Raw genomic sequence first — 15,280 nt, 5'->3', positions numbered from 1 at the left:
ATTCTTATCTCTGTTCAGTACTCGCTTAATTTTAGAATAGCTTAGAGTTACAAAAAAGTTGCAAAGATCTGTACAGAGTGTACAGAGTGCCGTGGACCCTGACCCAGTACCCCTATTTCCAACACGTTAGTACGTTAGTACGACATGTTTATCCAACTAAGGAACCAAGATGGAGACATTGTTATTAACTAAAGTCCACACTTGATTACAATTTCCCTAGTTTTCCCCTAACATCCTTTTTCTGTCCCAGTCTCCTCTGGGCTGTGACATTTCTCAGACGTCCCTGGGTTTTGATACCTTGAAAGTTTTGAGGAGGACTGGTCAGGTATTTTGTCCCTCAATTTGTTTGTCTGTTTGTTTTCTGATGTTTTTCTTATGGTTGGTCTGGAGTTGTGGGGTTTGGGGTGGAAGATCCAGACAGAGATAAAAATGCCATTCTCAGGTCACATCAAGGATACACACCATCAACGGGACTTATGACAAACGATTTTACCCTTGATCACCTGGTCAGTATCGTCTTTTTTTTTTTTTGCTGCATTGGGTCTTCGTTGCGTGCAGGCTTCTGTAGTTGTGGCACGGGGGCTCAGTAGTTCTGGCTCCCAGGATCTAGAGCGCAGGCTCAGTAGTTGTGGCCCACGGGCTTAGTTGATCTGCGGCACCTGGGATCTTCCCGGACCAGGGCTTGAACCTGTGTCCCCTGCATTGGCAGGCGGATTCTTTTCTTTTCTTTTTTTCTTTTGCAACCAAAACTTTAATCCCAAGGATTCTCACAAAACATATTACAAATGACAGCATGAAAAAAAAAATTGCACAGTAACTCAAAGTTCAGCTCTACAATATACTCTTAATCTGGCAGGACATTGGTATCTTGATAATCTCAAATTTCCAAAAAATATTACAAAGAGGTATGTATTCATGTACAGCAATCACAGAGGGGACTTATGACCTAACTCAAAGGTAAACTAACTTCCTTGAAACTTCTTAGATTCTAAACTCCCTGGACAACCTCTTGTCCAGTGTGAAGACTAGTGGAATTTTTAAGCCTCTAATCTAGGGTAAGGGTGCGGCTTTCATTTTTACCTGCTGGCTTGTGTTCACAGCACCTTTTAAAGACTGCTTGCTTAACTACAGCTGCATACCATATCCCAGCTACAGAAAGTCTTTTCAATGTTTGCCAGTGTTGTTTCCATAATAGTAAACATCACACTTTAGGTGGGCAGGAGTTAGAGTTTTATTATCAGTCTAGGCAAGACCAAAAATTCAAAGCAAATTCAATTTTGCTTAAGGGAACATTGTAAGGTAACAATTCTTCATATTACATGCCTCATATGACCCATTTCAAACCAGAGAGATTGACACCTTTATGTGTCACCGTCCCAAGAGACAAACAAATGTGAACAACTAAAACATTTAAAAAGGGCACCAAGCTTCGGAAGTCTCAAACAAAACTTGAATTTTCTGTACATACTCCTGCCAAATGAAGTTATTGCCTGTACACCACTCCTCTTGCAAAGTGGTCTTCTATTTCCTTTCATTTATTTGACCTAGATCGGCTAGGAGACCTAGAGAAAGATCGGGACGGCTTGTGATTTCTCTCCTGGGACAGTGATCTCTCTCTTCTCCTATATCTAGAAAGGGACCTGCTCTGGCTGACGGAGAAGGCTCTCCATCTTGGAGATGTGTGGGAGGTGGAGGACTCCTCCTCCGATAATCATCTCGAGGGCGACGACCCCAAGAAGGAGGCGGTCACGATTTCGACTTCTCTTTTCCCCATTCGACAGGTCCACTCTTACTCGGCAGCCACATAGTGTTCTCCCATCTAGTTCTCGGACAGCATCGGCTGCATCTCGGGGATCTTCACATTCAACAAGAGCGAAGCTGGGAGGGTTTTTAGCAACCCACACACTTCAGAGTGGTCCATAATAGCCTAAAGCTCGTTCCAATTCAGCCTTGTTACCACTGTTTCCAAGATTCCCTACATAAACTTTACAGTCCAACGGACAGGAATCACGATGCAAGACCCTCGTGGCTCCTGGGTTTCACGGGCCACAGGGTGGTCCCGGGCCTCTAGAATCTGGCAGCTGAATCTGCTCGCACAAGCTGTCCTGTGGGGATGCTTTTCCCCCTATGTGTCCAGCCCGGGGCCCTGCTGTCTTGGCCCGGCCTCCCGGGTGAGAGGGTGAACCCCAGCTCCCTGGAGCAGACACTCAGAGCCCTGGTGACCGGACTCACGGCTGACGGGGCTGGAGCGGCGGCTGGACAAGTGTGGCCAGCCTGGTGGTGTTTGGACCCGTCTGCAGTTCCAGTTCCAGCTGAGAAAGAGCCTCCCTGTGCTATTTTCTCCTGGTTGTGTAAGGATCCCCGGTGTCATTTGACAGAAATGTAGATGGTGTGTTCTTTCTCTCTTTTCTCCTCCCTCTCTCCCTCCCTCTCTCCCTGTCCCTCTTTCCCTGTTCCGCTCTCCCTCTACCTCTTTCCCTCTCCCTCTCTCTCCATCTGTCTCTCCCTCTCTCCCTCCCTCTCTCTTTCCTCTCCCTCTCTCCCTCTTCCCTCTCCCTCTCTCTCTTTCCTCTCCCTCTTCCCTCTCCCTCTTCCCTCTCCCTCTCTCCCTCTGCGTCTTTCCTCTCCCTCTTTCCTCTCCCTCTTCCCTCTCCCTCTTCCCTCTCCTCTCCCTCTGTCCCTGCCTCTCTCCCTGTGCCTGTTTCCCTGTCCTTGTTTCCGTGTTCCGCTCTGCCTCTACCTCTTTGCCTCTACCTCTTTCCCTCTCCCTCTCTCCCTCCCTCTCCCTCTCCCTCTCCCTCCACCTCCTTCCCTCTCCAGAGAGGGAAGGAGGTGGAGGGAGAGGGAGAGGGAGCAGAAGAGGGAGGGGGAGAGGGAGAGAGGGATAGAGGGAGGGAAGGAAAGACAAAGACGTCTCTCCCTCCCTCCCTCTCTCCCTCTCTCCCTCCCTCTCTCCCTCTCCCTCCTTCCCTCTCCTCCCTCTCCCTCCTTCCCTCTCCTCCCTCTCCCTCTCCCTCTAACTCTCCCTCTCCCTCCGTCTCTCCATCTCCCTCACTCCCTCCCAGAGAGGGAGAGACGGAGAGAGAGGCAGAGACAAGGGAGGGGGAGAGAGGGAGAGAGATGTCTCTTCCTCTCTCCCTCTCCCTCTCTCCTTCTTCTCTCCCTCTCTCCCTCACCCTCTCTCCCTCTCCCCCTCACCCTCTCCTTCCCTCCATCACTTTCCCTCCTTCTCCCTCTCCCTCCTTCTCCCTCTCCCTCTCTCCCTCCCAGAGAGGGAGAGACAGAGGGAGAGGGAGAGGGGGGAGAGAGGGACACGGAGAGGGAGGGAGGGAGGGAGACAGAGAGGGAAGCAGGCACCCTCTCTCCTTCTCCCTCTCCTACCTCCTTCTCCGACTCCCCCTCTCCTTCGCTCCCTCCCTCTCCTCTCCCTCTGTCTCTCCCTCTCCCTCCCTCCCTCTAGGAGAGGAAGAGGAAGGGAGGGAGAGGGAGAGAGGGAGGTGGAGGGAGAGGGAGAGGGAGAGACGTCTCGCCCTCCCTCCCTTTCCCTCCCTCGCCCTTTCCCTTCCTCTCTCCCTCTCCCTCCCTCCCTCTCCCTCTCCCTCCCTCTGTCTCTCCTCTCTCTCCGTCTCTCCCTCTCCCTCACTCCCTCCCAGAAAGGGAGAGATGGAGGGAGAGGCAGAGACGAGGGAGAGGGGAGAGAGGGAGAGGGAGAGGGAGAGGGAGAGGGAGAGATGGAGGGAGAGGGAGACATGGAGGGAAAGGGAGAGGGAGAGGGAGGGAGGAGAGGGAGAGGGAGAGAGAGAGAGGGAGAGGGAGAGGGAGAGGGAGAGGGAGAGGGAGAGGGAGAGGGAGAGGGAGAGGGAGAGGGAGGGGGAGAGAGAGAGAGGGAAGAGGGAGAGAGGGAGAGAAGGAGGAGAGGGGGAGAGAGGGAGAGGGAAGAGGGAGAGAGGGAGGAGAGAGGGAGAGGGAGAGGGAAGGAGAGAGGGAGAGAAGGAGGAGAGAGGGAGAGGGAGGGAGGAAGAGAACTCTCTCTCTCTCCCTCTCTCCCTCTCTCCCCCCTCTCTCTCCCTCTCCCTCTCTCTCTCCCTTGTCTCTGCCTCTCCCTCCGTCTCTCCGTCTCTGGGAGGGAGTGAGGGAGATGGAGAGAAGGAGGGAGAGGGAGAGTTGGAGGGAGAGGGAGAAGAGGGAGGAGAGGGAGGGAGGGAGAGGGAGGAGAGGGAGGGAGAGAGAGGGATAGAGGGAGGGAGGGAGAGACGTCTCTCCCTCCCTCCCTCTATCCCTCTCTCTCCCTCCCTCTCCTCCCTCTCCCTCCCCTCCCTCCCTCCGGCTCTCCATCTCCCTCACTCCCTCCCAGAGACGGAGAGACGGAGGGAGAGGCAGAGACAAGGGAGAGGGGGAGAGGGAGAGAGGGAGAGGGAGAGGGAGAGGGAAAGGGAGAAGGAGGGGGGGAGAGAGGGAGAGAGAGAGAGGTCTCTTCCTCTCTCCCTCTCCCTCCCTCCATCACTTTCCCTCCTTCTCCCTCTCCCTCCCTCTCCCTCTCCCTCTCTCCCTCCCAGAGAGGGAGAGACAGAGGGAGAGGGAGAGGTGGGAGAGAGGGACACGGAGAGGGAGGGAGGGAGACAGAGAGGGAAGCAGGCACCCTCTCTCTTTCTCCCTCTCCCTACCCCCTTCTCCGACTCCCCCTCTCCTTCGCTCCCTCCCTCTCCTCTCCCTCTGTCTCTTTTTTCTGCTTCAACAAACACCAGGCGCCTTTTAGATCAGCCCTGAAGTCAACGTTGATGCTTGGACGGCTTGACCTCCCCGCTGCCTTCCAGCCCGGGACCACAGCTGGGAGATGAAGTCTGCGGGGCCCTGGGCGGCGGCTGCGGGCTGCACAGGCACCTCCTCTGACGCCCAATCTCTCCTCGTTTACGAGGCAGCCGCCAGCTCCCCTCCCTGACTCCCCAAGATTTGGGGCCTTTTTAATATGTGTCGATAATGCCATGAGCTACTATTTAACTTTTCCACGAGGACCCATCTCCCGAAATGCAGTGGTTTTCAGCCTTGGCTGCACTAGAGAACCCCCAGGGAAGGGAGAGACGTCTGTACCTCCCTCTCTCTCCCTCTCCCTCCGTATCTCCTTCTGGCTCTCTCCCTCTCCCTCTCCCTCTCCTTCTGGGGTGATGCCCGATGAGCTCAGATTCGCAGATGTTCCCCCCATCCCCTCTCTGTGCCTTGCGTGGAGTCTGGGCCTTCTCACTGTGGCCCGGGTACGGCCTTGACATTCAGACATCGGTTCTTGCAAGGACACTTGCGTTTGGTCCATACCGCGTGTGGCTGCAGTCTGTGCTTCTCCCGTTCAGCATCTTCAGTAGATGGGGGCTGTGCATGAGCCCTTCATCTTCCCCGCAGACACCACTGGTGCTTGCTCGGCCTCGCGGGTGATGTGGGGGGCACGGGGGACAGTCCTGTGTCCCCACCTTCTTGGGCTGCAGACAGGCCGCGTTGGTCCTGTGGTGACTGGGGGCTCCCAGGAGAACCCCACCGCAGAGCCGGAGAGGTGGCCCCAGAGAAGGTGGCGTACGCCTGGGGCCGGGCCTCACCAGCCAGCCCCGGGCCACCTGCAGCAACAGGCGTCGCGCCGTCCAGGGGCTGGGTGTTCGGGCGCCGCGGGGATGAGCTGCTGTCTGCACGGCAGCCCAGTTTGTATTGTTGAGCCCGGGGAGGCCCCTGGGTGGCTCCTGGAGAGCCTGGTCACATTTCTTCCTGCCCTTGGCCTTAGAGCTCATCACGGTTCACGCCGTTTCTGGTTCCAAAAGGACCTGTGTTCATAAAGACCACGTGTTAGGACAGCACCAAAGTGTCTAGAAGTCCGGGCCAGGAGGAGGAGGGAGGGGGATTGGCTGTGCCCGCCAGTGGCCTGAGAGCCCTGCCCGCCCGCAGAGACCTGGCCCGGTCTCTGGGTTCCAGGAGAACTGCGCGATCCTCGGGGAGCTGGTAAGGCTGCAGGCTCAGAAGTCTCACCTGCTGGGGTTCAGCACGCGTGCCGACTCCGTGCTGGAGATGAACATGGCCAAGACCAGCCAGGTGGTGGCCACTTTCCTAGGTAACCCCGCCTCCCCGAGTCCCAGTGGGGACAGGGGTCAGGCGGACCTTGACTGGACGTGGTGCTGCCTGAGACCCCACTGTGTCAGCCCTTGGGGGTCGCCTTCCCCAACCCTTCATTCTGCCTCAAGGGGCGTGGGGTGGGTGGCGGCTGGGAGGCTGCCACAGGGACATAGCTGAGCCTCTCCCCTCCGCCCGCAGATGAGCTGGCCCAGAAGCTGAAGCCCCTCGGGGAGCAGGAGCGGCCGTGATCCTGGAGCTAAAGAAGGCCGAGTGCCAGAGGCGGGGCCTGCACTTTGACGGGCCCATCAACGTCTAGGACCTGCGCTACTACATGAACCAGGGGGAGGAGACGCGCTACCACGTGGACCAGTACCTGCTCAATGAGTCCCTCCCCATGCAGGTGGTCACGCGCGGGCGGCTGGCATCTCCCAGGAGCTGCTGGGGCTGACCTTCGACCTGGAGAAGGGCGCCAACGTGTGTCACGAAGACGTGAGGCTCTACACGGTCCGGGACGCAGCCGCGGGCAAGGTCATCCATCGGCAAGTTCTACCTGGACCTCTACCCTCGGTGTATGCGTGGGGGAACCTGTCGGCCGTGGGCCGGGGCTCCTCTGTGGAAGCGGGACCTCACCCGCGTCCCTCCCCAGGGAAGGGAAGTCCGGGCACATGGCCTGCTTTGGCCTGCAGCCGGGCTGCCTGCAGCAGGATGGGAGGCGCCAGATTGCCATCGCGGCCATGGTGGCCAACTTCACCAAGCCTACGCCCAACCCGCCATCCCTGTTGCAGCATGATGAGCTGGAGACCTACTTCCATGAGTTCGGCCAAGCGATGCACCAGCTCCGCTCCCAGGTGGGTGCGGGCGCGGGGCTACAGGCAGGGGGCGGGGAGGGCCCGGGCTCTCCCGTGGTCCTCAGGCAGGCCCTCACCACGGGATTCTTCCGCTGATGTCACCCCGCACGTGGTGATGCCCTCGGTGTCAGTTTCCATCATCAAACCCCACGCACTGGGCGCGTAAACAACGGAAGTGGATGTCCTCGAGACTCTGGAGGCTGGAAGCCGCAGATCAAGGAGTCAGGCCTGGTTCCCTGCATGTTAAATACATGTAGTCAAGAGTTGCCTTTAAAAAGACAAACGACAAGAAAGGCACGTTGCCTGCGACTCTGGTGACAGCCGGTGATGAGAACCGGAGGGTAGGCTCTGAGAGGGCCTGGAGCGCCGCGCCCTGTGAGGCCCTGGGGCTGCTGTCAGTCTCGGTGGAGGCTCAGCAAGTCCCAGTGACTTCCCCACGGGGGGGTCCCCAGCTCAACGTCTGGGCCCAGGACTCAGTGCTCGTTCAGTCTTCCTGCGGTCAGCCCTTCGTCCTGAGAGCGATGCTCTCACAGGCTGCACCGGAGCGCGTGGGGACACTTTACTGAGCTGTGCAGCTGTCACTACTGCCCTGTTTTCGAACATTTCCCTCACCCCAGAAATGTCCCTCACGCCCTTAGTTATCATTCCCTCCCCTCCCCTGCCCCTGACAACCAGGAACCCACTCTGACTCTGTGGATCTACCTGTTCTGGACGTTTCCCCTCCGTGGGGTCACACCCTGTGTGTCCTTCTGTGTCTGACTTCTCTCGCTGAGCATCGTGTTCTCAGGGTGCATCCACGTGGCAGCGAGTGTCAGGGCTTCACACCTTTGCGTGGCTGAGGGCCGGAAAAGAGACAAACGAAAAGAAAGGCACGTTGCCTGCGACTCTGGTGACAGCCGGTGATGAGAACCAGAGGGAAGGCTCTGGGGCCGGGAGCGCCGCGCCCTGTGAAGCCCTGGCGCTGCTGCCAGTCTCGGTGGGGCACGAGCAGCGCCGTCCCCCAGGAGCTGCTGGACAAGCTCATGAAGTCCCGGCTGGCCAACCCCGGTGCGGCCAGGCCGAGGGAAAGGAAAGGGGCTCCCAGACCGCCCGGCTGGAAAGCGCGGCCTGGACACAGTGCAAGCCCCCCGTCTCCTTCCTCCCGCCCTCCAGGCCTCTTCAACCTGTGCCAGATCGTCCTGGCCAAGGTGGACCAGGCCCTGCACACGCAGACGCCCTCGGACCCGGCCCAGGAGAATGCCCGCCTCTGCCAGGAGATCCTCGGGGTCCCAGCCACGCCAGGTAGCCAAGCGCACGCTGGGCTCACCTTAGCGGTCGGTTGGCGGCTACTGCCCAGGTCAAGAGGATCCTCTGGTGGTGTGTGAAGGGGGACCGACTGACGGGCTCTGGCCGAGGCCCGCTGACCTCTGGCCTCTTCTTGCCTGGGTTCCTGGGCTGGTCCCTCTAGCTGTGGCCCGCGGAGTCTGAGGGTGGGGTGGGCGTATCTGCACGTGCTTTCTGGAGAGCCTGGAAGAGGCAGGAGAGGGCTTCAGAACCCGGACGGAACGCATCGACAGGTTTGCCCGTGCGTGTCGGTGCGGAGACGCAGTTCACTCCCTCGTGAGCGCTTTCACCCGCGCTCTCCCCGTGCTGGAGGGCGAGCCCTTACTCATCCCTCGGAGCCTCAGGCAGCTGTCCTTGTAAGAGGCTCAGGGGTGAACCCTCGTGAGCTTCAGCAGAAAGTCGGCAAAGATTGATTTGTGTCCCTCCACTGAGTTGCCCGCAAGGTCCCCATTTTCTAGAAGTGTTGGGCCAATACTCCCTCTAGTGGCAGGGGACTCAGACAGGGCTGCTTTGAGGCCCCCGCTCTGGGGAAGGGGCACGGAGCGGCCAGGGGGCCGGGCAGGAGCCTCTCCACGTGTGTCCCAGGGACCCACCTGCCTGCGACCTTCGGCCACCTGGCAGGAAGCTACGACGCCCAGTCCTATGGCTACCTGTGCAGCGAGGTGTACTCTGCGGACACGTTCCACACACGTTTCAAGCAGGAGGGCGTCCTGAGTGGCAAGGTGAGAGGCCAGCCTGCCGTGCAGACCACCACGGAGGTCCTTGGCCTGGGCCTAGATGCTTGTGCCGCCCGCCTGGGCCTGCCAGGCTCTGAGGGCCCTGCCCTGGACCCCCTGCTCCTCTGCCCTTTGTTGAGTCACAGCAGAGGTGGCCACACCCACACCCTCAGTGAAGGGGGTGCTCTACCCTCCTGCAGCCCCGCCCCCTCTCGTCAGGTTGCCATGGACTACAGAAGCTGCATTCTGAGGCCAGGGGGCTCCGAGGATGCCAAGGGCATGGTGAAGCTCTTCCTGGGTTGCGACCCCACGCAGGACGCCTTCCTCCTGAGCAAAGGGCTGCAGGTTGAGGGCTGCAAGCCGCCGGCCTACTGACGGCACGGGGTTTTGCCCACCCAGGCTGGCCGGGTGCCTTAGCGCCCCGTCGGGGTGGGGGAGGGGCCGCGTGTCCTCCCAGCCCCTGAGTCCCCGGCGGCTGGCCTAGGCCAAAAGTCTCCACCTGGAAGTGTCTGGAGAGCCTGGCATCAAGGCTCCCCCTTGTTGCACTAATGCAATCCCTTCCTGGGGAGCTTTCCTGGTAACAAAATGGTTCTTTGAAAATGCAGCCATTAATAAAAAGACTCTACTCCTGGTCTCTGCCTGCTGTCCCTTCCACCACAGGAGTGGCATGGGGGCCGTCACACTGGGGGGAGTTCTGACCTTGGTCGGGGATCAGTCCTGGGGCCGTGGTGACGCGTCTGGGTCACTGGGAGACGGCTGAGCTGTGGGGTGAGTTCAGACGGGGATGGTGCCCCGCACCCCGGCCGGGCAGGCTCTCCAGTGAGGGGGTGTCAGTTTCCGGCCGGCCTCTCGCCCGTCACTGCTTGGCATCTCGGGGGCTGTGATTGGCTGGAGCTGGTTCTGGTGGTGGGCACAGCTGCGGGAAGCCCGGCTGTGGCTGTCCCTGTCCCCGTGTCCTGTCCTCCTGCTCACGGCCGGCCGGCTGGCTCCCTCTGGTCATCGGCAGCTGCTGAAGTCTGGACCACAGCAAGGGGCCGCCTTCCTGGGTCCTAGCGATTCTTCCCAAAGGCCTTAGGGATGTGTTTTGGTGGCAGTAGGAATTCAGAGAGGGTGCTGCACCACTGGAGCGGTAGGGTGGCTCTGGACCGTCCCGTGTGTCCTTCCCTGACCTTTGAGCTCCTCGGGAGCCCTGCCTCCGGCCCTTCGCCCCCACAAAGGACGCCAGGCAGCGGAACGAGGGCGCGGGCGGTGCCCCGACCTTCTCCCCGTGGCCCAGGCGGGCAGGCCGTGCCACGCTCTGTCCTCCCCTCAGCCTGCCCGCCCGTTCTCACCCGCCCTAGGCCAGTCGCTTGTGGACCAGGCTGTGATGTCTGCCCTTCTGCAGACCCGGCTCAGCTCCCTGCACCCACTTCTGTGCCTTCTGTGTTCTGGGCTGGTCGCAGGCCCAGAGCCGGTGGGCAGGCACCCCGTGGCTGGGAGGGCTGTCCGTGTGAATTCCCTGGGGCTTGAAAAGGAGCACAGCCGGCCTTCCATCAGGCACCTCTCGATGGATATGGAAGGGGCGTGTCGGGGCCTGGGGGCTGCTCGTCTTCCCGTGCACCGAGCCCCCAGATGGTCCCCGTGCAAAATCCAGGTGTGGCGTTGGCACCCCAGCCGTGTGCCAGGCAGTCCGTGGCGGGCGCCACAGGCCTCGGGCTGGTGGGCCACAGGGTTCCCGAGCGGCAGGTCAGGACTGAGAGGGTGAGGCCTTTCCCTGGGTCCAGGGCCCAGGCTGACGCCGGCTGGAGGCCCCTCCGCTCACCGCCCGCACCCCCCAGCCCCTGCCCTCACGTGAGCCCCCAGGGCTGAGCTCAGGTGTTGGATGCCCAGGCTCCCCGGCAGCCCAGCCCATTCCCAGTCCTCCGTGGTCACTGAAGGACTTGGAAGCAGGTTGCCCCACAGAGACTGCTGTTCTCCGAGCCCTGGGCAGGGGGCAGGGGGGACGGGCACAGGGCCCTGCAGGGGTGTTGTCGCCGGGGCAGCCGGAGCAGCTCCACACAGTAAGTAAGAGCATCTCACCAAAAACAGTGCGTTTCTCCAGCCGTCCTGGGACCTGAGCTCAGGTCCTGGGGCAGGAAGGGGCAGCAGTGCAGCTGTTAGCTGTCACTGGGGGTCGACTGTGGCCCAGTGCCACCTCTTAGATCCTCCCCTGTCCCCTTCGGGGTTGCGACCGGACCTCTGCCAATCGAGTTCTCACTCCTCCCCGTCCCCTACGCCTGCTCCATGAAGGTGGAAGGAACACATTTTTAAAAAGGTTGGAGCCTGGGCTTCCCTGGTGGCACAGTGGTTAAGAATCCGCCTGCCAATGCAGGGGACAAGGGTTCAAGCCCTGGTCCGGGAAGTTCCCACACGCCGCGGAGCAATGAAGCCCGTGCGCCACAACTACTGAGCCTGCGCTCTAGAGCCCAAAAGCCACAACTACTGAGTCCTCGTGCCCCAACTACTGAAGCCCGCGCGCCTAGAGCCCGTGCTCCGCAACAAGAGAAGCCACCGCAATGAGAAGCCCACGCACCGCCACGAAGAGTAGCCCCCGCTCACCACAACTGGAGAAAGCACGCACGCAGCAAGGAAGACCCAACGCAGCCAAAAATAAATAAATAAAATAAATAAATAAAAATTTAAAAATCATATTAAATACCTATTAATGAGATTTTAAAAAATAGTCAGTTAGTTAGTCAGTTAATTGTGCCGCGTCTTAGTTGCCACGGGCCAGCTCCTTAGTTGTGGTAATGAGATATTTTATATTCTTTTTTGTTCCTGAACAAAGGCCTCAGAATCCAGTATCTATTTGATAATGCTCACAGCATAGCTCAGCACGGAATAGCCACATTGTTGTTCTTTGGCTGCTATGTACCAAACAGCCTTTTGTACTGTTTTACCAAATGCATGTATTTAATACCTGTTTTAAAAAACATAGTGAGATCTCAAAACTTTAAATTGACTAAAGTAAGATTCTCTCTGTAGTACTACTTATTTGACCAACACCACCTGATAACACCGGTGTGGTGCACTGAGCCTTACTCTAGCATATCGGGATAAACCCTGTTTCGACAAGTGTTCATCCTCCAAGTCCCCAAGGCCTCTCACACACTGCCAGTGAAACTGCTTCCTGCTTGGGAAAGAGTGCCCCAGTTCGTTTCTTTAGAAGTTTGAAGGCTATGTAAGCCCTCCAAAAGGTTAGAGGGCAAAGAACAACTCTAAAACTGGCACATTTGTTTAAAAAAAAAGACTTGTCAATATTACAAGAGCCAGCTTGCTTTCACTTGTGACACGTTTTCTTAGGAGGCAAGGGATGTGGCCATGTGACTTGGACAAGCTGTTTCCCTCTGTCTCAGTGTCCCACCTGTGAGTGGGTAGTCTGACTAAACTTAATTACAGACATCTGAATAAGGATCATGAACAGTGGCATCTAATTTCCAAAATAAAAATAGGAGAATGAGTATGTCTTTTACAACAGGACGTCAAGTCTACCTCAAAGATATTGGTAGCCTTGAGTCCATTGCTTCTCACTGAGTGCAATTGTGCCTCCCAGGGGACATCTGGGAAAGTCTGAAGGTGTTTTTGCTTGTCACAACTGGGAGGAGAGAGAGGGAATGTTACGGGCACCTAGTGAGTAGAGGTCGGGACCTTGCTAAACACTCTACGATGCACAGGACTCACACACCACAGCAAAGGTTTATCTGGCCCCAAAAGTCAATGCCTTGGTTGAGAAACCCTGCCTTAGAGCAAACCACAGATACTCATCTTTAGCAGGTAACAGGGCATTTACTACCCACCTGTAAACCTACAGACTTCCCGACTTACACAGCTAATCCTGTGGCAGGAATGAAATAGATAGCGTGTGACCATCTGGTAGTATCTAGGTTTGCCCCTCAAGTCACATGGGACAGTGCTAGAGACTGACATTTTCTATATTGGAGGTCTTTGGCAAGCCACCAGTTTTCTAACCTAAAAAGTCTAAGCAGCATTATTACAATACACATAATAACATGACAATTCTGCTTTTACAGAGAAATTAGATGTGGGAAAGGAGCTTATCTGACATCAGAAGCAAATGCTTTGAACACATCACATCTGCTGGTTCGACTGTCAAATCTTGACAGCTGGAGATGTAGGAAGGTAGACAGGAGAGAACAGACCAAAGTTACGGGCCTGCTGAGTCCTCGGGTCTAACCATAATACACTTCATACTGCCCTGGGTCCAGGGATGTGTTCTAACACCCTCTCATAGAAAGACAAAGGAGAAGCCACAATGAGACAGTAGGAGGGGCGCAATCAGAGTAAAATCAAATTCTATAACTGGTGGGTGGGTGACTCACAGACTGGCGAACACTGATACCACAGAAGTCCGCCCACTGGAGTGAAGGTTCTGAGCCCCACGTCAGGCTTCCCAACCTGGGGGTCCGGCAATGGGAGGAGGAATTCATAGAGAATCAGACTTTGAAGCCTAGTGGGAATTGATTGCAGGACTTCGACAGGACTGGGGGAAACAGAGACCCCACTCTTGGAGGGCGCACACGGAATAGTGCGTGCATCGGGACCCAGGGGAAGGAGCAGTGACCCCGGGGGAGACTGAACCAGACTTACCTGCTAGTGTTGGAAGGTCTCTGGCAGAGGCGGGGGGTGGCTCTGTTTCACCGTGGGGACAAGGACATTGGCAGCAGAAGTTCTGGGAAGTACTCCTTGGCATGAGCCCTCCCAGAGTCTGTCATTAGCCCCACCGAAGAGCCCAGCTAGGCTCCAGTGTTGGGTTGCCTCAGGCAAAACAACCAACAGGGAGGGAACCCAGCCCCACCCATCAACAGTCAAGTGGATTAAAGTTTTACTGAGCTCTGACCACCACAGCAACAGTCAGCTCTACCCACCACCAGAGCCTCCCATCAAGCCTCTTAGATAGCCTCATCCACGAGAGGGCAGACAGCAGAAGCAAGAAAAACTATAATCCTGCAGCCTGTGGAACAAAAACCACATTCACAGAAAGACAGACAAGATGAAAAGGCAGAGGGCTACATACCAGATGAAGGAACAAGATAAAACCCCAGAAAAACAACTAAATGAAGTGGAGATAGGCAACCTTCCAGAAAAAGAATTCAGAATAATGATAGTGAAGATGATCCAGGACCTCGGAATAAGAATGGAGGCAAAGATCAAGAAGATGCAAGAAATGTTTAACAAAGACCTAGAAGAATTAAAGAACAAACAAACAGAGATGAACAATACAATAACTGAAATGAAAACTACACTAGAAGGAATCAATAGCAGAATAACTGAGGCAGAAGAATGGATAAGTGACCTGGAAGACAGAATGGTGGAATTCACTGCTGTGGAACAGACTAAAGAAAAAAGAATGAAAAGAAATGAAGACAGCCTAAGAGACCTCTGGGACAACATTAAACACAACAACATTCGCATTATAGGGGTCCCAGAAGGAGAAGAGAGAGAGAAAGGACCTGAGAAAATATTTGAAGAGATTATAGTCGAAAACTTCCCTAACATGGGAAAGGAAATAGCCACCCAAGTCCAGGAAGCGCAGCGAGTCCCATACAGGATAAACCCAAGGAGAAACACGCCTAGACACACAGTAATCAAATTGGCAAAAATTAAAGACAAAGAAAAATTAATGAAAGCAGCAAGGGAAAAACGACAAATAACATACAAGGGAACTCCCATAAGGTTAACAGCTGATTTGTCAGCAGAAACTCTACAAGCCAGAAGGGAGTGGCATGATATACTTCAAGTGATGAAAGGGAAGAACCTACAACCAAGATTACTCTACCCGGCAAGGATCTCATTTAGATTTGATGGAGAAATCAAAAGCTTTACAGACAAGCAAAAGCTAAGAGAATTCAGCACCACCAAACCAGCTCTACAACAAATGCTAAAGGAACTTCTCTAAGTGGGAAACACAAGAGAAGAAAAGGACCTACAAAAACAAACCCAAAACAATTAAGAAAATGGTCATAGGAACATACATAGCGATAATTACCTTAAACGTGAATGGATTAAGTGCTCCAACCAAAAGACACAGGCTTGCTGAATGGATACAAAGACAAGACCCATATATATGCTGTCTACAAGAGATCCACTTCAGACCTAGGGACACATACAGACTGAAAGTGAGGGGATGGAAAAAGATATTCCATGCAAACGGAAATCAAAAGAAAGCTGGAGTAGCTATACTCATATCAGATAAAATAGACTTTTAAATAAAGAAGGTTACAAGAGACAAGGAAGGACACTACATAATGATCAAGGGATCAATCCAAG

General features: G+C 55.9%; 1 protein-coding gene and 1 pseudogene across 1 annotated transcript; one reads left to right on the top strand and one right to left on the bottom strand.

Annotated features, from left to right (window-relative positions):
* Nucleotides 1–1,304: 1,304 nt before the first annotated feature.
* Nucleotides 1,305–5,305, bottom strand: LOC133090612 (serine/arginine-rich splicing factor 3-like; annotated as a pseudogene).
* A 49-nt stretch (nucleotides 5,306–5,354) lies between these two features.
* Nucleotides 5,355–9,349, top strand: LOC133090611 (thimet oligopeptidase-like). Its single transcript, XM_061189003.1, is given in 12 exon segments — nucleotides 5,355–5,681; nucleotides 5,923–6,085; nucleotides 6,286–6,327; nucleotides 6,330–6,506; nucleotides 6,509–6,621; nucleotides 6,623–6,654; nucleotides 6,734–7,004; nucleotides 7,193–7,483; nucleotides 7,832–7,982; nucleotides 8,088–8,216; nucleotides 8,844–8,980; nucleotides 9,194–9,349. Coding segments are annotated over 12 exon segments (1,989 nt in total).
* The last annotated feature ends 5,931 nt before the right edge of the window (nucleotides 9,350–15,280 follow it).

Source organism: Eubalaena glacialis, chromosome 4 (assembly GCF_028564815.1).
Source record: "Eubalaena glacialis isolate mEubGla1 chromosome 4, mEubGla1.1.hap2.+ XY, whole genome shotgun sequence".
NCBI lineage: Eukaryota > Metazoa > Chordata > Mammalia > Artiodactyla > Balaenidae > Eubalaena > Eubalaena glacialis.
Note: the sequence above shows the minus strand (reverse complement) of the source record. Positions and strands in the feature narration are given on the sequence as shown.